Raw genomic sequence first — 23,644 nt, forward strand, 5'->3', positions numbered from 1 at the left:
CATGCTGGTTTTTATCCAGACATATTTCCACCGCTGAGTCGCTGTCAGGTTGGTGCCTCTTTCCTCTGATGTGAGAACACAGTGAGGGGAGACTGTGGCGTAGCGAGGGCCCAGTCCAAGCTGCTCGGTCTGGGGGGGGACACGAGGCCGGCCTGACTGCCCGTCCCCTTCACGGAGACAGTGCTGAGTTTAATTATCCCCAGCTGTGCCTCATCTCCCTCCCCAGCTGGGCTGAGCTCTGTGTCCCAATGTCCTCTGCAAGTCTGCCCGCCGCATACACACTCAAGTCAAGGTGAGAGACACACACACACACACACACAGAGAGAGAGCGAGCATGCACAGACACACACACACACACACAGTGTGCACAATATACAAGCATATGAATGCAAATGATGGGCACAATAACACTAACACCTAATACAGCAGTTTAATTTGATTTATTCTTTACTTCTTATTTTGGTGCTATTTCACTGGGTTGCTTATATTGCACTGTGTTTGTATTATTTAAGTCATAATAAATACCTTCCAGGACATTTAACATTCGTTGGTTCCCCAGCCAATTGTCTAGACTAAATGATTTCTTGCTATCCTGCTTTTTATCAAGAAAGCCATTTTCTCGAGTAAACCTGAATGTTTTTTTGGCTCAGTCTGTATTCACCAGACATAGAAACCAGCACCTCTCTCAGAATGCCAAAAAGAGGTAAACTTATCCTTCCCATACCTAAAATAGAGAGATTTTTTACAAAGCCTCTTCATTATCATTATAATTTTGTATTCATTAAATCTTTGATATACTTTTGACTCGAAATTGTCCGCATGTGTGAATGTGAGTGGTTAGTTGTATTTTGCTATATTTGTAGATTACCCCCCCCCCCCCCCTTACCCTCAAAGGATAAATAGTAAATGGTCTGTGTTTATATATTGATCTTCTAATCTTTTGATCACTCAAATTGGTTTATAGTCCAGTTTTACCATTCACCAATTCACATGCATATTCAGTGGGATTGAACTGCCAAGCTTCCGGCTTTTAGACGACCCCCTCCTGAGCCACAGCCGCCCCAAGATAAGCAGTATAAGATGGATGGATGGATAATACACTTTAACAAACATGGTTGGAACTATCTTTGTAATCATCATTTTGTATTTCTTCTTTATTATCTAATTCCAGCCTTATTTAAAAAAAACATTCTGGTGTGTGTTGTACCAGTTTTACCGGTGAATCTCTTATTATTACTCCTACCAGCAGAGCTGCTGGACACTGAATCGATGTTGTCAGTATTTTTTCTGTGAATCTCATCGTAGTGAGAGTTAATGGTTGATTTAAGAGAAAGATTGCATTTCAAATGTTTTACATTGTTTAAGGCTGTATACAGTATAACTCAGTTTATATAATGTCAATAACACTGGAGGCTTTAATGGCTTTAAAATGCATCTCTCTTCATACTTGAAATATACATTTATAGACTATAAAGTTGGAACAGATGACTCAATACAACATGCAAACTTTTTTCAGATTTTCTCTGGGTGGGGTTTGGACTTCCAGACTTATAAGACATATTTTAACATATAGTATATGTTCTACTGTAGGCTCACTGGTGTGTGTATACATGCATTGAGACTTCCACTTCCACCACCCGCACACCCACATTTACAGTTGCATAAAACAGATGTGACTGTTGAGATAACAGAGCTCCACCGCCCCATGCTGCTCTCAGAACGAGACAAATGCTTGTGAAAGCTTGGCCCTGCGTGACGCTTCTGCATGACCACTGCTCTGGCAGTTTTGATTGAATCCCAATCTGACTGAGTTTGACTTGGTCCATCTGTGCGACTGTCCTTGGCCTCGGTTTAGGGTCTGGAGTGGAGTGGAGTGGAGGCGGGGGGGCTGCAGAGTTATCACACTGAGAGGCTGTTAGGGTCATTACAACCCTCTGCTTCGATATTTCCACTTTTTTGATGGGAGCCAAATGTTGTGCTGGAATCCCTGTGTCTGTCTGTCTTTGTTCCCGTCTCTCACCATCCTGTCCAGGGCTATGCCAGCACAGCTGTGAGCGGCAGCGTGTAATAAAAGTCTAATGCGAGCAGCTGCTGGGGGTTTAAACTGTAATGAGATGGTGTGTGAGATTACCACACTTCGCTAGTCGCTGAGAGAAAGCTTGGCACCCCGACAACACTGCCCCCCCACCCAATGGTACAATTACACTTTAGATATGGCTAATAGAATATCCACACAACGCCTGTAAGCAAGAACCATAATGAGCTTTAGCTTAGCCTCTTCCCTCTCTTTTCCTGTGTCTCTTCATCTCCCTCTCACATGCCCACAGCTGCACAAAGCATCCACCCAGAGGAGCTGCTGTAAACGCGAGGAGCTGATGTAGGAAACAGAGACAGTGCTCCTGATATCAAAGCAACGCCTAGTCAGAAGATTCCCACAGTGGGGACAGTTTTTTTTTCCAGGGTTTGATCGCTGGAAACGGTTTGCCTGCCTACATCAACCCAACAAATAATTCAGACCTCGAGTCATGCATAGTTGAAACCCCCTGTGTCAACTTCATTAGTCATCATGGGGAAGAGTTTGTGATACTGGATGTATACATACCCACATGGTGTCCATACATTCAATAGAGGGGGCTACAATGGAGAGGAGAGTTGCTTTAGCCCTGGTGTGGAGCTTTTGTTATGCACCACTTTATCATGCTAAATCCTTTCTTTTTTTTCAACCCTTTCCTATTGTCTTGCTTATTTTCCATTATCATCTATCATTGTGCCTGCTTCATTTATTTACTCCTACTTTTCTTTTTCTCTTCTCTTCTCTCTTCTTCCTCTTCTTCTTCTGTCTCATCCCATTATAGGAGCTCTATTCCAGACATGATAGGATGGATGTAGGAGCATTAAAAGTCCCTGTTACTTTTCCGGCACCTCTGCAGAGGTGCTCTGTGATGAAAGTTCAGGGTGTCTGGGTGTGAAGTCTGTACCTGTCATAGCGGTGCTGCGATAATAAGCCCAAAGGTGCAACTGCCTCATCGCAATGGAAGTCTTCTGAATGCACACTACTCTTCATTACCTCATGCAGGAGGCTAAACTCCAGATTCAAAGCGCTGTGGAGCTGGATATTGTGAATATGACCCTCAGGGAGTGGAGCTGTGGAATTTCAACACACTTTGGTCACTATTATTCTACAACTGAATGCCCAGGCATCAGACAATAAGGGGGAATTTATAGAAAAGCAAGGCGTTAGGTAATTTACGGAGTCCGTCTTGCCTCAGCCCTATAGCTTTGGTCTCGCCAGCCAATAGGGATATCCACATTTTCTCAGCAGGAGGGGTGCGGGGTGTGATGCCTCTGGCACAGAGAATGGAAGCTCTCAGAAAACTCAAATGGGGGCAAACTCAATTTCTACAGGTATTAAGGAGATGTCGAGTGAGGTAGCGGCAGCCATACACTCACTAAACGTTATTGTTAAGTGTCTATGTGTCTCTGTCACTGCTGTTGTATTCACAGTGTGCCGGTGTTTCACTGCAGGGACGGCTGCGAGACCTAAGCAAATGGCCTGTCACTGTAGCCAACTGTAACCGTTTTATCAAGACAGTGCAGACAAGGCCTGTCCCATTATACATGCAAAGGATGATCAAGTCATTAAAGTAATATTTGAGTCCGGACTGTGGCTAAGGCAGCCTTATCAGAGGACTCCAACCATCACTTTCATTAGGCCACCTCGTCGTGTTATTATCATCAGCAGCAGATATAGTCTACTGGAGATAGCAGTTGTCATTTAACTACACCACAGCCCTCCATTATAAAGCTCTGTTGTTATTACGCCAACTGATATGTCTCCTCTTCTACACAGAAATTTGGGTGATAACAAGATGACACGAAAGTAATGGGAATGTCAAGCGGCATTCCCCGTCAGCAGACATCAGCTGATAACGTCAAATTACAAAAACACCTAAACAAATGATTTGGTTAGCGCATGAGTCAGTTCACTTCTGTTTCCCTTGTCATCCGCTTGTCATGCGATGCCGCAGCTCGCTGTGGAATGCTCGCCGCCACATGAGATCTCCGTAGTATCCCAGTGCTCTCCCTCTGAAACGTGTGCTCCAGCTGTTACCACTCTATGGAGTTGTGAAGTTATAATGAGCATGGAAGCAGCTGCTTCCTCCTACAGTAGAGGCCCCAGCCTCTCTAATCCTGATCATTAAGAAAGGGAAGGGTGTGGGGCAGCCAGGGCGCACAGACTTGTGGGCCTCAGCACCCCATGACACGCTGTGGAGACTTGAGTTACCCGACCGTTTTATTAGTCGGACCAGCAGGTATAGAACTTTATTGATCTGCCTGAAGTGGTAAAAAAGGATTAACTTATGCAAGACAGCTGGAGCAAAGACTACAAAGAAGTGCAGCGGCTCCATTTTTCATCCGTCATTGTCCAGATTGTGGCCTGACTTTGGACATTCAGCAGAAATACTGCCAGCGATTTTCCTGCCATCAAAGTGTGAACTTGCTTAGCTAAGATAAAGATACAGCGGCCTGATATTTCTCTGCTCTTGTCACCATGCATAAACTCAATCCAACATAGAAAATATCAGATTATGAAATATTTATGTTCTGACCTTTCTCCGTAATGATTTCATGATTTAATTTTCTCTGGCTTTACCTTAAAGTGCTGAGAGAATACAAAACAGATCCGAGCAGCAGGCGCATGGGGGGGGTAAAAAAAGATGATCTATAGAGAAGATGACATTTTCATTCAGCTTGTAAATATCAACAACACTCAGGCAGATTATTCAAACAGTAGGTTTAGGCTTGCCTGTTTCACTGCTGTCTCTCAATAAGCCTTCAGACATCGACACAGACATCTCTCTCCATCTTTCATTTTGCCTCTTTACTATGAGTCCAGGCAGTTGAGTGAGTGGAGTTTTAAAATGGACTGATATTCAATACAACAGTTGTAAATCGCCAGGCATGAACGCAGCCCCATCGCGACAAAGTATATGCAAGCATATACCGTGGAATGTACCAGTGTAAAGTTAATAGTGTTACATTTAGAATAACAAGCCCACTCAACCTTGTCACAGTCGAGTCGCCGTAAAACTGCACCCAGAGCTGCAGCTCTGATAGGACTAGGAGCAATTTTATGTAGATTAGCAATATGCTAATTTTGAAGCGTGACCTCGCTGTTTGCCAGAGAAAAACTGTCCCCTTTTTGATCTGCATATTAATGCCCAAATAATAGATGGAACCTGAGACATGAAAAGGTTGAATAAAATCAGCAGGTAAAAGGCAGCCTCCTAATTAATCCAGCAAAAGAGGAAGCCATCCACAGACAATGGCCGCACCTCAAATTCATAATTAGTCCCTTTATTGATATTCCGCAGCCACTCCAGCGCATTTCCCGAAACAGTGATTAATCTTTCACATTTACAAAAAGAGAAAAGAAAGAAATTATAACTGCAGTGAAAATGTTTTTTTTAACTTCCTCCTGCACCTCTGGCTCAACCAATCAGAGGCTAGAATTCTCTCAGCTAGAATCACCCCCTGATGATAGATACGGAAACTAGCGAAATTACTAACTAAACTAATTTTTCAACAAGAAACACAAATGTAGGTGCAGTTCATGGGACGGGCCGCGCTCTTTGGCATGACGGTCTGTCATTGCGTTTGCTCTACGTAACCTCTCCTGACACCTGGAGTCAGGGACCCCCCTCGAAATGTGTAATATTCAATCTTCCTGACAGCTCTGCTAATGACCAGGAGGAACCAAAACAGAGGTAATAGGTGAGCCTCAAAATTGCTTTCAAATTATCCCTGATAATGATTCCCTTCCAAGTAATAAACTCTGCGGCGTGTGTGTGGTTGTGTGCGTGTGTGAGTGGCGGTGTGTTTACGTCGGGAGAATGTAGAATGGCAGGGCTAATTATCAGCACTATTAAAGGTAAGTACATCCATCTGCATCCCGGACAAGTCCTAATGAAGGACAGCAGACAGGCTGGACTCTTTCATCTGTCGTCTGTTGTTGGTCAACCTCCACACCTCCGTGCCGCTGCTCTGGTTCTACTCCCGCTTCCACTCATCTTTGAGGGGAAAAGTTTTAACATCACACAGAGGGATTGGTTTGTTTCAGGCGAGTAAACCCACCAACACCTGCACCTCTCTCTGCTTGTGGGAACACACTGACCTCAGTGTGACGTGAATCAAAAGGATAAACTTAGAGGCAATTCAGGAAAGTTATGATATTTTAGGCAATGATTAAATCTTAATTTCATTTCATATCCAAGATGAACAATCTTGTCAAGCACCATTTGTCGTGAATTATTAACATGACGCAACTGCTCTTAATTTGTCTTACTAAGATATTCATTCTATTTTTCAGCTGGAGCTGACAAGGAGCGAGTCTGAAAAGTTAATTGTGCGGTTTGTCACACTCACATCCCAAACATCTGTTACTGTAACGCGACGGCTTTGCCTAATTTAACCCATTTAATCTCAGTCTCGTCTCAGATACGTATCCCACATTAATAATGCTTGCCGCGCTGTGCAAAGGAAAACATATCTTTTTTTTTTAAGAGAAAAAGTCAGTGAAAAGTTGAGGTTTTATGTTCGGTCAGAAATGTCACAAAACCATAAATAATGTTTTGCATAAAAAAAAATACTTTGAATTATTCAATAATCACCACAACATTTTATATTCCTGAACAGGTAAAGAACAACCTCATAAGAAAAGTAAATTTATTTAAAGTATGGATTATACATTATCATATATCATTACCATTACATTTATAAAGTAATTTGTCTTTTTGCATTCAGTATTATTGCCAAGGATCATCCAACAATCAGCATTAAATTGCAGATACTCATGAATATCAGTCGCCTAAACATTTTCAATCAAGATCTATGAATTATTCAATGAGAAATCAACAGAAATGATGAAAACACCCCATCTCGTAATAAATATCAGTCTCCTAAAAATGTCACATTTTTTTCATCAAGATCCATGAATTATTCTCTGAGAAATCAACAAAAATGTTGCACACTGCCAATCCCACTATGTTCACTAAAGTGAAAGCAAATTATCTTGGATCTGCCCCTGATCTGGATCCATACCAAAATGTAATGGGTTCCTGACCCACATCACATCCTTTTTGTGTGATTCTGCTAATTGCCAGACAGACAATCAAGCTCCTTGGCAGAGAGAACCATCCACTTGAGTGTCTGGTAAGAATTGGTTATCAAATCGCACCAAAGTGTCTCCAGCTCTTATTTTTATGGCAACATTGCTTTATGTGTGACTTCCCTTGTAAACTTACCAAGTAGTCTAGTTTTGTATATTTTGCAGTATTTTGCTTGTTTGCTGTGAAGGGATTTTTGCAGCGCCAGTGATAAAAGAGCATTAACCCCCCTTTAATTACTTCAACATCGCTGTGCAGGAAGTCAAGGTTTAACACATCATTTTGCTGCAGAAAAAAAAAAGCTGCACAGATCCTTTCCCTAGATCTTCTTATTCACTATGCTCAATGCCAAACGCTGAGGGAATTGGCTCATTTCTCAGAGGCCACACTCCTGGATCACAGTTCAGTGTATTTCAACACTTCATTCTTCTGCGTTGTTTGCCAGCGTGCTATATATCAGTCTCTATTTCTCCTCTAATGCATGTAACATTGCAATTTGTACATTTCTAATCAGCGCTGCGTACATACATCACTGTCAACACGCAGCACTTCACCAACTTGTCTCTACGCTCAGATTACAACTATAATAAGTGCTCTTAATTTTTCCAGCGCTGGTGAATTATGAATGATATGAAATATTTAAAAACCAGCATAGAGCAATGGCAGAGAGAGTTTCATAATCAAGCTCAGTACGCGGTGGTCCGTACTTAACTAAATGAGCCCAGAGCCATGCACTGCGTAACTGTTTGACCTCTAACGCAGCACATTCATTTTCCAAACATATGTTGGCTATTTCTGCAGCTCTGGACTGTGAAACTGAGACAGGAGGAGAGAGATCTGCCGTGCATGTGAGCATGATCTAACTGGCTGTGAATACAGGGAATGGACCAGCGGTTAGCGGTCGGGGAGGAAAGTTAGCAAACTGAATGACATGTTTGTGTGATCTGATGCAGATTTTTTTTTTTTTCTGAGGAGCTCTGGTGGAACGGGGTAACCCAGAGCCTTTGGGCTATGAACTTCAAATCATTTCCAAACATGCATGAGCACACACACATACACACACACACACACACACAAACAGAGCTGGAGCCACAAGTAATTATGCCACCAATCCCCACCAGCATAAACATTTGCAGGGTACAGCTGTTTTACTGTGTCTGATATTAAATGACAAGGTGACTTGGTGTCCTGTCGGTCACCTGAGAGGTAAAACTCTGCACGGGGACGCAGCAATCTATTCTCCTCAGTGCTGAGAAGAACTTACTCAAGCAGAGCAGCAGTTATTTCCCCACCCTGCTCTGTTCCACTCTGCTCCCAATCCCTCCCCGCTTGCCTTCAAGTCAGCGCCAGTTAGTAGTTTCTTCTGTGTGTGTGTGTGTGTGTGTGTGTGTGTGTGTGTGTGTGTGTGTGTGTGTGTGTGTGTCTATGAGATTGCGCCAGGCTAATTTCCACTGCGATGCACTGCAGTGTGCTACAAGCATTCTCCAGGATATTGATGTGCTGCATATTAGGCAGTAGAGTGAATCAACTCTGTGGGCTGTAAATATTCTATTGTCACTTTAATGCCTCTGTCAGTGGCTTTGTCCAGGGTAATTTAGTCCACTGGTGTTTCTGTCCCCTGTAGCTTCCACCAGCAAAGTGGTGGAAGCTACATCTGCGCACACTTCATGCACACACATGCAGATACGGGGAGACTGAAACGGAGAAAATGAGAGCGAGAGAGATGGGAAGGACACATATTTCTCCCCCTCTCTCTTTCTCTCTCTCTCTGTCACACACACTCACTGGCACACACACACACAGACACACTTTGCCTCAGGTTTTTCTTGCCGTCACAGATGATCAGGCCCACTTTTGGCTTTAGCTCAGCTCTGACCAACCCCTGGTCCTGGAGCCAAACTGTTAAAAGACATTAAGTCAGCACAGAGATGGGCCACTGCTTCCTCTCTCTGCTAACCACAGGACACTAAAAGTGTGTGCGTGCGTGTGTGTGTGTTGTGCACGCTGGAAACAAGGTGACTGTGGACAAAGATCTGCACAAATGTGTGTCCCTAATGAGTCTTTGCGTGTAGCGGCACATGTGTAGCCTTCTCCTTGATGAGGTCAGATGGAAAGGGAATATTCGGAGCAGCCTCTCGGTCTCTCTGGGCGCACCACATGCCTGTCGCAGCTCAGTGAGCAGACTGTGAAAAGCTTATGTAAATGACGAGCCGCTCAGATGTGAAATCAGCCCTGTATTAAATTGTTTTGTTCCACTTGTCAGAGCTGATTAGTCCAAAAGCTCTCCAAAAGCTGCACAGGTATTGTGTTGATTGTATTCATATAGGAATGTGCACACACGAAAAAAAAACCATTGATCACCTCGGTGGAGAGCTTCTGTGTGGGTAGACGGACACAATTGCTTTCTGAAGTATGATCACTCGTCCGCCATCCCATGACAGATTCATCGGGTGGTTTTTGATGATGGTGGATGGCCCTTCACAGATGCTGACTGATTGCAATCCTCCCCCTATATGTATCCAGAAACACTTCACCTGTCTCTTCAAAGGAGGCACTTCTTGCTCCATTACAAAGACCAGATCACAGGTCCCATTAGTCTAACCTCCATCTGAACGTCACAGGCCAGGAACTACAACCCCCCCTACACCTCCCCGTTCAAGGACGCAGCACAGGTGTCTTATTTGGGAGCTGAGATAGTGGGGGGGGGGGGGGGAGACAAAAGCAAGGAAACAAGTTTTGGAGATGTGTGGGCAGAGAGACGGAACTGGAGAGACAGAGAGCGAGAGGTTGCGAGCAGATTGCAGAACAACGGCTGGAGGGCTCCCAGGATAAAGCAGGTCTTTGAAAAGGGCAGACAAAGAGAAAAGGTCTCGGCCAGATACCTGAAAGAATGTTGAGAGGAAAGAGGAGCGCGGCCAAAGGGAGATAAGGCAGTTAGCCGCACACTGAGGCAGCTCCTGTGTCATTGGATCAAGTTACTTCTGCTCGCATGTGTGTGTGCGGGTGTGCATGCACTCGTCCATTCGAGTCCTTAGGTCGATACCGGCCCTGCCGACATTCCGGAGCGGTCTGTCTGCGTTCATGGTCCAGTGAGGTCGCTGACAAAGCTGTGATGGGTGAGGCCGGCTGTGGCGCCTCCAGGGCGAGCCCGGTTTGGTGTGACAAGGCCTGGACCACAGAGGTGGACTGCCGCATCCTTCTAGACTACAGCGAACAAGATGGATAACAAAGTCTCAATATTTCTGTATTCCGGTTTGCATGCATCACAAGCGTCTCTCCGGGGCTTCAAAGCATCTTAAGAGCAGGGTCTGCTTTGAAAGTAATTTTTTTAGTCCGTGCTTTATCTGTGTGTGGGAATTCACCCTCCAGCAATGTGGTGAACTTAACTACCTTTGAATGGACTAACAGGAGACTTCAGATGAAGGGATCCTCTGTGCTGCCGTAGCAACAAACCAAGATGTAGTTCAAACCAGCTTCTCCCCTGTTGGCTTGGAAACAACAACAAATCTGTCAGGATATTAGAAGTGGATAATAAGAGTATTGAAAACAAATCTAAGCATTTATTAGTTGTGATTGAGGTCTGATAGCAATTAGTCTTGCTCCGGCAACCAGACTGACTCCTGTCTAATGATGTCATTGACCTTGTCACCTCCCAAAGGTCAAAGTGTCCATGTTAAACCATGCGTAATGGTTCCGTGTTTAGACTACAAGAGCCTGTCCGTCTAAATGGTGATGGATCGCTTCTTTTTACTGCTGCTGGTGTGTGTTGCATCAGATGATACGGGTCTCAACATGATATGCAGTTGATTAAATCAATACTCCAAGGAAATGTGTTGTGGGCTCCATTTCAATCCAATAACACAGGGGCTTAAGGTGCGCATGTGAGTGTGTGTGCACATGCCTGCAAATTCTACGAGTGTGTCTGTGTGCGTACCCTTGAGGAGAGTTTGCACAGTACACAAAATAAAGGACAAGGACAATCTGTTTGTTTGTTTGCAATATACTTTTGAAATAAGGTCATCAACAGTAAATGCACGCCTTTAAATAGGTGTTCATGATTATCTGAAACAAATGAAAGCAGAGATCTCTTTTCTATCAGCGATGACAGACTCAACGATAGCGGTCATTTACCGCCCAAGGTTCCTAAATCATAACGAGAGATGAAAATTGACAGTGAGTCTGGGAGGCTTGTGCAAAAACTGAGGAATATTTTTCTTTTTTTCTTGGCCTGTTTATTAGATTTGCTCGTGGTAAAGAGGCCAGCTGCTGCTGAAGCAAAGAACTGAATGAGGCTGGTGGGGGATGAAGGACAGCTGATCTGGATGTAGAACATTATATATAAAAGAATTTCCACCCATATGGCCGCTGCTTTCCACGTTATGCCAGCGCCTGTTAGCGGGACAGGTGCTGCCTTTGGGCTGTGCACGCTGTGAAATGCATACACAATGTTCATCGCAGTGTTCACACACAAACAAACGCAAACACAGCAAAACAACGGCAGAGCTCATGACAAGGAAAAGAATCAGAGTTATTTTACTGCAGAGCACTTTTCCGCCCTCGTCTCCGAGTTTTTTCCCTTTTTTCTTTCTGTCTCACCCCAGCAGTGACCCGTGGCAACCCCCAGTCTAATGACCGCCGAGGTTTGACACTCCTTAAAGGTGGTCAATTAACCAGAGGGCTCAGAGTCACTCTCATTAGACGACTTGTAAAGGTCTATTTTAGTCTGGCTTTAAACACAGAGGGGGGTGCGGGGGTACCTGGACCTCGGGGTGGTTGTAGATGCAGATGGAGGAGGTGGTGCTGGGGGTGGGGGTGGGGAGTAAAACCTGTGAGAAGACACAAAAAGAACCTCTGGAGAGCCATTTGCTGTGTTTATTATTTGTTTTGTTGAACTGGATTCTGTTGTTGTTTTATGGAAACAAACGCAAATGGCGAAAAACAGTGAAATTGCTGCACAGAGCACAGAAAATGAGATCTCACGAGAGAGAGGATGAAAAACAGAGCCATCTGCGCTGAGGGTTGGCTCTCTGAAGACGATCTGGTCGCGTTTCAATCCTTTGTATCCCTGCTTTACAGTAAATCAAGAGAGAAAGGGATTTTTTTCTGATACTGATACCAAATCACGGTTAAAGCTTTTGCGCACATGCATACTTACGGATTCATTTGTGCTTGTGTGTGCAAGCAAATATAGATGTGAGTGCACAGGGTGGGAGTGTTTTTCCCATTGTGCATGCTTCCTGTTGGCCTCTGCTGGCCCGGGTCTCAGGAGTCATCAGTCTGTGAAGGTCAAGTCTGATTCAGTGGGAGACAAGACAGATTGGCATGGAAATGGAATCTACTGTCTCTGTGCCAAACGTCCAGACTGACTGACTGCCCTCAGCCTCTCATCACATCCAAGTCTATCCTCTCATCGCACCGTCCACTCCTCCTCCTCCTCCTCCTCCTCCTCCTCCTCCTCCTCCTCTCGCCACTGCCACCACTGCCTCTGCATACCAATATCGCAATAACACAGAGGAGGACCGGCACTGAATTGGGCCTGTTTAATAATCACGATGTCAAACAACGTCTGCATGAATGGGAAACATGAATCCAGCTGTTTGTTGCAGCTAGAAACCATCTGCTTAAAGGAGAGCTGTCTCTTCTCATTGCTTTTTTTTTGCTGTTGCACATGGCACATTTAGCCTTAAGCCATTTTAAGCAGTTATTTTGTAATGAAAGAAGAAATGCACTTATTGAGCTAATGGATTCATAAGTTAAAATGTTTATTATATCTTTATGAGAGAAGTCAAGTTAGATGAGTTGTATTAAGCCCTAATGTGTGTGTGTGTGAGTGTGTGTGTGTGTGTGTGTGTGTGTGTGTGTGTGTGTGTGTGTGTGTGTGTGTGTGTGTGTGTGTGTGTGTGTTGTATGTAATGAGCATGCGCTTTTGATATGAATGAGTGCAGTGAGGCGTGAGATGAGTATGTGCCTGCTGGTATGGAACAAGTCCTTGCTCTTCTCGTGTGTGTATGATTTTGTGGCTGGACCGTGTGTATGTGTGTGTGTGTGTTTGTGAGTCTGTGCGTGAGAGAGAGAGAGAGATGGAGAGAGAGGGGGGAGGGAGGGAGGGAGTGTTCATTGGTTTGAAATGGGTCCCTGCCCTTCATGAATATTCAGTTACCCCCTGCGTTCCACTGATGTCTCACTGATGTCAGCTTGCGTGTGGGAAAACAAGTTGCCCCGGTAACAATGTTCCCCCAAAGCTGTTCTTACTGCTGCAAAAAAAGAAAAAGAAACATGGGATGAGTACTCTAGTTCATCCACAAAATGCATAGCATGCTTGGTCTGGAGCCAGTAATAAAATACAACTGAGTGAAATCTTCCTGATCTCATGTGGCACCCTAAAAACTAGGCCAGCACTTAGTTCACATGTTTAGGTCAGTCACCCTTCACTGAGGGATTCACTAATGCATCCTGTCAACCGCGGTTCAGCCACGGCATCGCAGGGAACACAAAGGCACGTCTGCGTCCACCCATGATGCTTCCTGACTCCTCTTCTCACTTTTAATTTCTCTGTCGTTGTATTTTGCCATGAATTCGTCTGTTATGCTCCAGTATATAAAAAAAGTCTTCTTTCATCTGTTCAAGGCGACTGACATTGAAAGATCCTTCAGGGTGCTGCACTGACTGAGAGATATTATTATTCTGACATTGTCACTGTCAAACAGACACACACACACATACACACACTCACTCGGGCATGCGCACACACTCTCACCCTCGGATCTGTCAGCATCCACCATGTCTGCCCCCACAGATGTTGCCGAGTATTTAGGTCAGTTAGTCTGCAGATGGGTGGTCAGCAGCGCTTGTATTAGCTTGGGTTTCCAGAAAGTGACACAATGGACCAGTCAGTGCCGAGGCCACCCCGGAGGTGCCGGAAGTGCAGCTCTTTGTTAATCATAACCGACAGTGTTCTCTTACGGATACCAAACAGCATTAAGGGCCGACTAATGACTGAGGCCACAAGATATAGACCACTGTGAAATCCCACTGTACCCATGATTCCTCCTACTGTGGCTGTGATCATGTGATTATTTAACTTATGTTATGGCCATTGTCTGTCACCAGGCACAATATTATCATCATCATCATTACCATCAAGTTTTCTCTTATCATACACATTTGTTCACCTTTATAAAATGTTTTTGTTCAATATTATATTTTGGCACTCTCAAATTCTCATTCAAAATTTTGTACGGAATATGTTTTAATGTTTTAATCAAGCAAAGTAAAGTTACAATTAAAAGTTCCAGGATTAAGTCATTTTGTATTTCATGCCGGAGCACGATTTAATTTTGTATTTGGAAAAAGTAGTGAAAAATAGTATATTTCCATTCTTATTGTATATAGCATTTCTATTTTTATTCTTAGTTTTATTCTGAAACTGTTGTCAACAAAGGTATCTTATCTTGTCCTATCTAATCTTATTTTATCTGGGACTCAATCTGTGACTCAAACAGCACATTTGACTGTACTTTAGGCTGATATGACTATATTACAGTGTATAAGAAACAAAAGCATGACAACAGCATAATGTCTTCATTATGATGAGTGATAACTCATGCATACTTCCTGCATATTTTTCAAGTTGATTCAACATTCTTGTGCATTGTCTTGTAGGTTTGTGAGTCATTGTCAGCCTTTCATTGGGTGTTTCAGGGTGTTTGCACAGTATTCTCGACGTGTCACGCAACACACTCAGTTTTTCCTTAAATATTTTACATTTTTCATTCAATATTCTGAGCCTCTCATTAAATATTTTGAGGGTTTCCTTCCACGCTCCCACTTTCTCAAAAATATTTTATAGCTTTGTTCGTTCAACACTAGTTCATGTGTTGTGTCCAATCCAATAAAATCTTCTGGTATTTGTTCAATATTATCAAGTTTGCCATCAATCTTTATGTTTTCATGTGGTAGTCGTGGACTTCTGAATATTTTCATTACATAATAACTTTTTGTTCGTTTTTCATTCAATGTCCTGAAATTTTGAATTAAATTTTCCTTCAATATTGAATAAGTTTGACTTAATATCCTCAGGAGTTTGATCTATACTCTCAAGTTTTCATTAATACTTTCATATTATTTAATTTGTATATTTCAATTTTGGGTACATTTTCAATTATTTCAATAGCAGTATTAGTAAATCTTTAGGCTCATTCAACATTCCTAATTTTTATTCAGTATTTTTAAATATTAGAATTTTTAAGTTCTATGACTTTCGTGACTTCTAGGACTTTGCCAGATGTACTCACTGACTTTCCTGTCCTTCACCTGGCTGTCAGTCACCCTAGGTAAGCACACACACAAAAAGTTTCATAAGCATCAACAATGTCTGAAGGAAAAACAGGCCATTACTCTAAAGTAGCAATGTGTGTCTGTATTTGCAGCAGTGACTCTTTTGTAGTGTTAAACATCAAGAGCCGTTTGAGTGAAAGGGGAGAAATGAGAGAGACAGAAAGAAGCAAAGCTTGGAGGCATAATACTGTAATTGGAAAAGTGTGCAAATGCGTTTCAGAGTCATGTTATATAAATGGCCAGCAGAGATAATGCCTGAGATTCGAGGCATGGCCTAATTGAGAGTTTGAGATGGAGGAGGAGCGGGGTGGTGATGCTGGGGGGCCAAATGAAGTGTGGGTTTTAAATTGGGTGAAGGGAATCTGGAAATGGGATGTTTTCAAAGATGTGGGAGGAAGGCAGAGAGAGAGAGAGGGAGAGAGAGAGAGCGTTAGAGCAGTTTCTCTTTAAAGTGGAGGACGGATAGAAAGAAAGGAAATAATTCCCACTTTCTTTCTTTCTTGGTCTTCACACCTGCGACCCAGGAGCCAGGCGCCAGGCGCCCGGGTGGAGTGAATGTGTGTGTGTGTGTGTGTGTGTGTGTGTGTGTCTTGACAGTTTTTTCTGTGTGTGAGTCTCTTAGGTTCTCTCACCCTCTGCATGATTGATGAATCTCGGTTAGACCTGGATCCCTGCCACGGCCCGGGCTTGATCAGGCATGTTCTGTTCATAACAATGCTATCAATATGTGGCTGGCAGCTCTGTGTGTGTGTGTGTGAGAGAGTGCGTGTAATGAAACATAAAAATGAGGCACACAATAACCCAGGAGACCACAATGCTTTGGTGGAGTTTCCATTTCCTGCCCCTTTGACGGGTTAAAGAGGAACAATGTTTAGATATAGTTCCCCCCATTGATTGTAATTTGGATCGCATTAATTAGCCCTTTCATGAACGATCCATATGTTACTGCCTGACTAATGAACTCCCCTCTCAAGGTTTTTCTTCCCTCGGTTTCCGTCGCTCCGTGCCATCTCAAGTTTCCTGAGATTGACCAAAAATGTGCTTGATATTTGATGAGCAGCATTTGATGAAAGGCATTAGTGTGCCTGCATTATTTATGAACGGCGAGTGATGCATTAACTCATTAAATATGTATACGTACATTACATGAGAAAGAACATGTCCCATAGCATGTCATATTGATTATAGTGTGAGTTACTGGCCTCCTGCATGATCCATATGAAAAAACATTATAGGAGACGGCTTAAGAGCCGTATTGACGGCCACTCGCTCCGGACGCGTGGTCACAGCTGAGAAGTTGCAGTTTCAACTTGCTTCACCGGATCAAGGGGAGCGTCTGCACATGCAGCAGATTTTGTGTGGGAGAGAAGAAACAGTGTCAGCTTGCCCTGTTGAAGGAATTGTATTGTACCAGCATTATTGAATTCTTTCCTTTATCTGGTTATCGCTTCACATCTCCCGCTGACAACTTTATTTTTCGTCTTCACAAGTTCCTCTGGCCCCATGGCCTTGTCAGGACGGGAAGCAACCTGCAGTTCCCAGGCAGTGATGAAGCGGCAAACAAAGTGACAAGTAAACTATGCTAATGCACAACCAGTGGTGATCATCTGAGGCGAGCAACCACCCAGTGCAATCGAAAATGAATTACTCAGCTAAAAAAGAAAATCATTAATCTTTCCTGCCTCACCTTACAAGACCCTGCATGGGCTCATTTAGTTTACATCAGTTTGATAGTAATTACAGTGGTGGCCACAGCTATGCATTCAATTAAATACATTTTTTCTTGCATAGCTGAAGAAGAAAGATTTCAGAATCGTTCTACAAATAAGAAATGAAAGTTTGCTTTGCCTCTTAGAACTTGAAGTATCCTCAACAGCTTAATTCACCTTCTCCTGTTGATTCATATTTTTTTCTCTGTCTTTGTCTTTTGCTGAAAAACAGAACATGTGCAAGTCCAGCAAGCTGAAAACATCGCCCCTCCTCCATTTTTCTTTTTCTTCTGAAGTTGTGTTTGATCAAGCAAGTCTTTGGAATCTCTACTGTGAAAAATGTTTCTACTAACAACAAGTGTGTGGACTTACGTTCCTAGAGTGTGTGTTCTGTATATTATAATATTAAATATTGGTTAAATCTGTCATTTTGTCTGTGGTCTCCAACATTTTTAAAATCGGCTAAGAGTTTAAATTCCTCTACAGTGCACCAGGCCTAAAGAGACCCTGCGATTATCTGCACTGATTTGCTTCTTTTCCACATTACAAACTGATCCAGGAAAAAAAACAAGCTTCCTTGGAATTTCTTTTCCACAATTAGTATTCATGATCATGGGTGAAAACAAGCGTAAGTTAAATTGTTCCCAAGCCACCTCAAACTGCTGGCGGCTATTCCTCTCCCAGGTGACTTGTTTCATCTATAAAGACATGTGAGCCACCATGTTGTACAAAAAAACAAAACAATGTGGGCAATTACACATGTTCACATCAAGTGAAAACTCAGGAGGGTGTTTTCACTGCAGTTTAAAGTGTACTGGGGTCTAAATATGCAAATGAAGTGTAGTTTAATCTCTAAAACATACAGTGTGTAAATGGACAAGAATGAATGCCCTTGATCATTAAGTATATATATATATATATATATATTTATGCATATAATTAAATTGTGTAACCCCTGAACTCCTGGATAAAGTCAACGATTGAATGTTTGATTTAATAAAGATCTAGAGGAAAGTAAAAACACGAGGAGTAAAAATATGCTGTACTTTGCTGCAACATACATATATTTTCTTGTTTTTTGTGATGATGACTCTTGTAGAACAAAAACCCTGTGGCGTATGTGTGCGCACACATACACATATAAAGACATACACCAAAATAACATGCAGTCACAGTAGCTCAGTGGGGGGAAGGTTTTAATAAATCCACAGTAACGTGGATCTATGGGGGCGTCTCAAGACCGGGCCAGGAAACCAGATGAGCATACCTGCCCCGGGGCTCAGAGAGAAACAGCAAGGGTGTGGGGTGAGAGGGACCGGGGTGGGGGTGGCGGTGAAGCCACAGGCCCATGATGTCTCTCATTGCCCCTGACTTCTCTCTCTCTTTGCCGCCATCAGTCCCCTCGCTCCCTCTGCTCTCTTCATCAGCCACACAAAAAGCCCACAGACTCTCTGATGTGTTTGTCAGAGGAAAAATGCCCAATCACTTTAATAACATTTCATGCCATCTCCGCTTTCACCAAGGACTTTGGAGTTTGTGCCTCACTCGGATAAACGCAGACTGTTATTTCAGACAAAACGCAATGGAAATGCAGAGTGCAGCCAATCAGATTTAATCATGTATGAAGAAATGTAATTTTGGAGGACACCAGGGCAGAGCGGGTTGATACGGGTATTAGTTACTATGCAAAAAGGCGTGTCCATACTCCCAGAATATGAATTTATGAAGCCTGCTTGTGATTTCAATCTGACTAATGTATCAGAACAAACCCATCTGTGCAGCTCTGACCCCTGAGGTGAGGGTTTGGGGGGGGTGCTGTGAGAGTGGGCTGCTGGTTTATGCTCCCACCATGAGCCAAGGTGGTCAGTGACATGGGAACTGAAATCTTTCACCCACATTTGTGAAGCTCAAAGGAAGAGAAACAATGAAAGAAGAAACTCTGCACACTTTTTCCATGGGAAAAATTTTATTTATCAATAATGCGGATGTTTCCAAACTGGTGGAACGTTATATCCATTGTAGCTGGTGCCAATAGGTTACGCTGAGAAGCGGCAAAAAAGTGAATGGCAAAAAAAAGAAATAAAATAACAAAACTTGACAGTTATGATTCAAACAAAGGGAAACAAATTCAACAGGTTTTTGCTTACACATGCACATTGTAAAATAATACTGTGGCTTTGAACAAGAGCAGAAGTCAACCTACGGTGAGACTCAGAACATGAGCAACTGACATCCTTGTGCTAAATTAGGAAAAAGAGAGATGACAAAGGAGAGGGGCGGAGGGAGTGAAAGAGAGAGAGAGCAACTTTAAAACAAAGGACCGCCTGGGAGATAATGAGTGGTGTAAACCAGATGATTTATTGGCGAGTGCAGCGGTCACACTCATACGTGGCCCCCTTTTTCTTTTTTTCCTCTGATTTTTTCCCCCTCTCCGCTCTCTCTCCGCTCTCTCTCTCCGCCTCTCTCTTCGACTTATTAAAAACGGAGAGAAGATTAATCATTGTGGACCAAAAATGTTTTTGTTACATCTCATAATGGAGTGGAAGGTGTGGGTACCTCAAAGGCAGTGGAATAACACAGTCTTCATATGCAGAGTTAAGTGCTGTCTCCAACAGGGAACTTATCATTATCATGACATATCCATTTCAAAGCTGCTTCAGTCCTGAACAGTTTTCTGAGCAACTAGGATCCTGTTGAATGGCGATGTAAAAACTCTGTACCCCAGGTTATTGTGTTTTTCTCTTTTTTTCTTTAACACGTGTGGTAACAAAGACTTTTTTGACAATACTGGACACTGCAAATAAAAAGACAGCCTGCGTGTCCGTTGCAATATTCGGATTTAACCCTAAAAGAAAATGAAATAAAATCATATTGCAAACAGAGACAAAAATGCAAGGATTCATACAAAACACACTTTAAAAAGACAGCTATTTACAAACATCCTCCATTACAAAAATCTAATCTTAAATTTTTATTATGAGCAGTGTTCAGGTGAAATTACATCTTAAATTGGGCTCTATCCATATATTTACATTTCTCTGATATCTCCTCTTAAGGTTTTTTTTTCGACCCCCCAAATTTGAACAACGTGAAGTGGTCACGAGAATGAATGAAAATGAGATATGGTTTGTGGTAATTTGGTAATGACTCCCTTGGCTGGTTTAGGTGAATGGATGCGCATCGGTCCGAAACAAAAATATTTGATCTGGATGTGTTTCACAGAGGGGCCACTGAGGGCTGCATGCTGAGTTAAAACACAGGACCGCGTAAGCACGAGCAGCTGTTTAGGTTGTTAACTCCCAAGGTTAACGACACGCAAAAGCTATCGGAGTCTTCCCAGAGTCTTCAAGCTGGGCTGCTTTTTTTATCTCAGCAGTGTGTGTCTGTGGATGGCAATAGTTAGTGGCAGCGGATGATAGGTCCCTTCGCCCGGTGAGTAAACATTCACCGGCAGTACGACCGTTTGACTGGAGATAAAAACCTGGACCCGTCAGTCTTGGTGTGTCGTGTGTGTGTGTGTGTGTGTGTATGTGCATCAAACGTCAGCTTGTGTCTGCACGCTGAGGAATGGCCGCTCTCTTATCTCCCCTGCTCTCCTCTCACACATCATTAGGCAGGACTGCGGCGCTCCGCACTCTGGCAGCCACACTGTTCGAGAGCGCCCACCTTCCAGTCCCCGAAACAAGTCTGCTCAGCGGCAAGACCACAGAAGCCTCCACACACACACACACACACACATATATATATACACCTGCACACACATGGAGGGATATAAGCCCAAATAAGCACATGTAGAAGCCCCTACATGTTCACACAGACAGATTCCATCACCTGCCGCCCCCCCACCCCACCTAAAAGGGGAGCTTTTAGTGTGCACACCTCCAGCTGCAGTAAATCCTGCCTCGGTGCCGCTGCCCTGGGCTGTGTGATAGCTGAGCTGCAGTGTCCTCGCAGGCTGAACACCTTGACTGAGGAATATTCTGCACAGCACTTTTTATTCACAGCACAACTGGTGAGAGGATGGAAAGAAAAAAAAAAAAGAATGTTAAACTACCCCCACCACCCCCCTCACCCCACCTCCCATACCCACTGCCATCTTCCCTCTCAGGTTAAAGCCAAATCACAGGAACATTTTCTCCTTTACCCCCCCCCCCTCCTCTGTCTCTCTTTCCTCCCCGGCTGGTGAGTGTGGGCACTGGAGATGGCACATAGATTAGTCACATGCTGGCGACACCACTGACTCATCTACAGATGGCAGCCAATTGGCATCTGACAATAATGCATCTCGATGTTCTGCCGCGGCTTGCCGTCCAACTTTATATATAGGGCATCCTTACCTATGTAGGCCAGCCAATCAGCGCCTAGCACCCAGCCTACGTCCAACCTCGCCTAACAGCAGGCACGCGGCGAACTGTTTGATCCTTACACTGTAGCACAAGAAGCTGGAACAAACAAATATCAACCTGCCTGCTATTTTTTTTTTTTAAAGCCTGAAAGCTCATCAGACACAGACACACACAAAAACAAACCTTCAGTTGATGCCAGCTAGAGTGCTAGATGGGTTTCGTAAGATCTCAGGCATGTCTGTCTTTTCTGAGCGTCGGTCTGTCTGTCTTGTTTTTGAAGTACATGATACAGTAACTTACTGTTCTACCCATAAGCCAATAAGTCTGCCCGGATACTAGACTGGTCTAGACATGTCCAAACACACACACACACACACACACATATACTCCCAGAGGACACAGATACACACAAGTAGGTCATAAATACCAGGGTAATGGTAAAGCTCACATCAGACCAGTGGAGAGGGAAGTATTTCCAGGAACACACACACGTACAAATACTAATATGCAACTACACATACACACCTCGACATCAACAGTCCAGGTCAAGGTGATTCTTTTGGGAGAGGAAAAAAATGTAATGCAATGGATGACGTGGGTGAGTGAGAAGATGGGGGGTAATAACGAAGATCTATTCAACTCTATACATTGTGCACTTGTAGGAAAAGTCTAACAAAATACAACTGCTTTGTGAACTGACGCAGGGTTCGAGGAAATCCTCCATCAAAAATAGTAAGTAAGGCAAACATCAGAGGTGCGAAGGGAGAGGAACACATTATTTCACACACTGTGTCTGATACCTGAGCTATCTGGAGAGTTTCCTGGTCCAGCGCGGAGCCCTGACTAATACACACACATGCACGCACACACACACGCACACACACACTCTCACACACACATTTTATGCTTGCACACAAACTGCAGGCTGAGTGGCATTCGGGGCCTGTGTCTGCCTGTTCCTGGCTATGTGTGCTCGGGTGGTGTGTTTAATTGGGTGTAGCAAAGACTGTACTTCAGGGAACTGAGATAAGTTATATCCTGCCCATTAAAGGGGACAGCAAACTAGGAAGCTAAAGTTCCATCTGTTGGTTTGCTCCAGCCCTGCCCCCCTGTTGGGGCACAGCAGGGAGACGTAGAAGTTGGGAGGTGAAGGGAGGAGGAGGAAGAGGAGGGTGGGGATTTTCAGACAATCCAAACAAACATAATAAACCTCTCATCAGTCAGCTCACAACCCCGCTGGTTACTGGTCAGTGCGTGTCTCTCCAGATTTGTGCAGCAGGTGGTAGAAATAACAGGGGCTTGCAGAAGCATCAAGTCCCCAGAATGCAAAGGAAGGTGTTCTTCCCAGGAACATAAATCAAGCGCTCCTCCTTTCTCTCTCCTGGCTGTCGCGGGCTGTGCGGAGCATGTCAGACTTTGTAGTAGATGTTGGCGGGGCTCTGCGGGGGCATCTCCTGGACAATGTAGACGGGGTGGCCATAGTCGCCGCTCACCTTCTCATAGTGAGGGCAGTAGTTGTTCTCTGTCCGCAGCGGAATGATGATGTCGCTGGGCTCAGTGCCAGCTGTGCCCCCGGGCAGCTTGGGATTGGACAGCGTGCTGAGCGACAGCGCCGAGGGGCGGGGCTGGGAGTGGGCGTTTTTCCTAGCGCGCTTGCGCATCTTGATGAGCAGGATGACGAGGAGGAGGATGAGCAGAAGGAAGATGATGCAGCCGGCACCAATGGCGGAGAACACAGCCACCCTGGATCCGAGAATGCCGTCTGAGTTGGATGAGGAACCCGCATCCTGATTCATGGTGTCTGGAGAGAGAAATAAAAAGATCCAGGGGTTAGGGACTGTGTATGAGTTATTATGGGGGAAGGGAGGGTCAGGGAAGGAGGGGGTATCGTCAATTTATTTCTTCTAAAGGAAGAGTCGTCTAACTTTTGTGAGAGCGGGAGAAGGTCTTTCTTCTCCCCATATTTCTATTTTATATCTCTGAGATTTATTATATGAAAAAACCTCAAATAGGTACATCAAAAAGATGGTTTTCACGTGTGCCATGAAGTTCTATTTTGCCATATGTAGACAATATGGGCTGGGAT

General features: G+C 43.9%; 1 protein-coding gene across 1 annotated transcript in view; it reads right to left on the minus strand.

Annotated features, from left to right (window-relative positions):
- Positions 1-19,159: 19,159 nt before the first annotated feature.
- The window catches only part of efnb1 (ephrin-B1), a 57,169-nt gene continuing 52,684 nt past the window's right edge, over positions 19,160-23,644 (minus strand). Inside the window, exon 5 of the mRNA XM_069531418.1 lies at positions 19,160-23,359. Coding sequence (XP_069387519.1) covers positions 22,968-23,359 — 392 coding nt within the window. The 3' untranslated portion in view covers positions 19,160-22,967. The remainder of the gene's footprint in view (positions 23,360-23,644) is intronic.

Source organism: Paralichthys olivaceus, chromosome 9, assembly GCF_024713975.1.
Source record: "Paralichthys olivaceus isolate ysfri-2021 chromosome 9, ASM2471397v2, whole genome shotgun sequence".
Lineage (NCBI taxonomy): Eukaryota > Metazoa > Chordata > Actinopteri > Pleuronectiformes > Paralichthyidae > Paralichthys > Paralichthys olivaceus.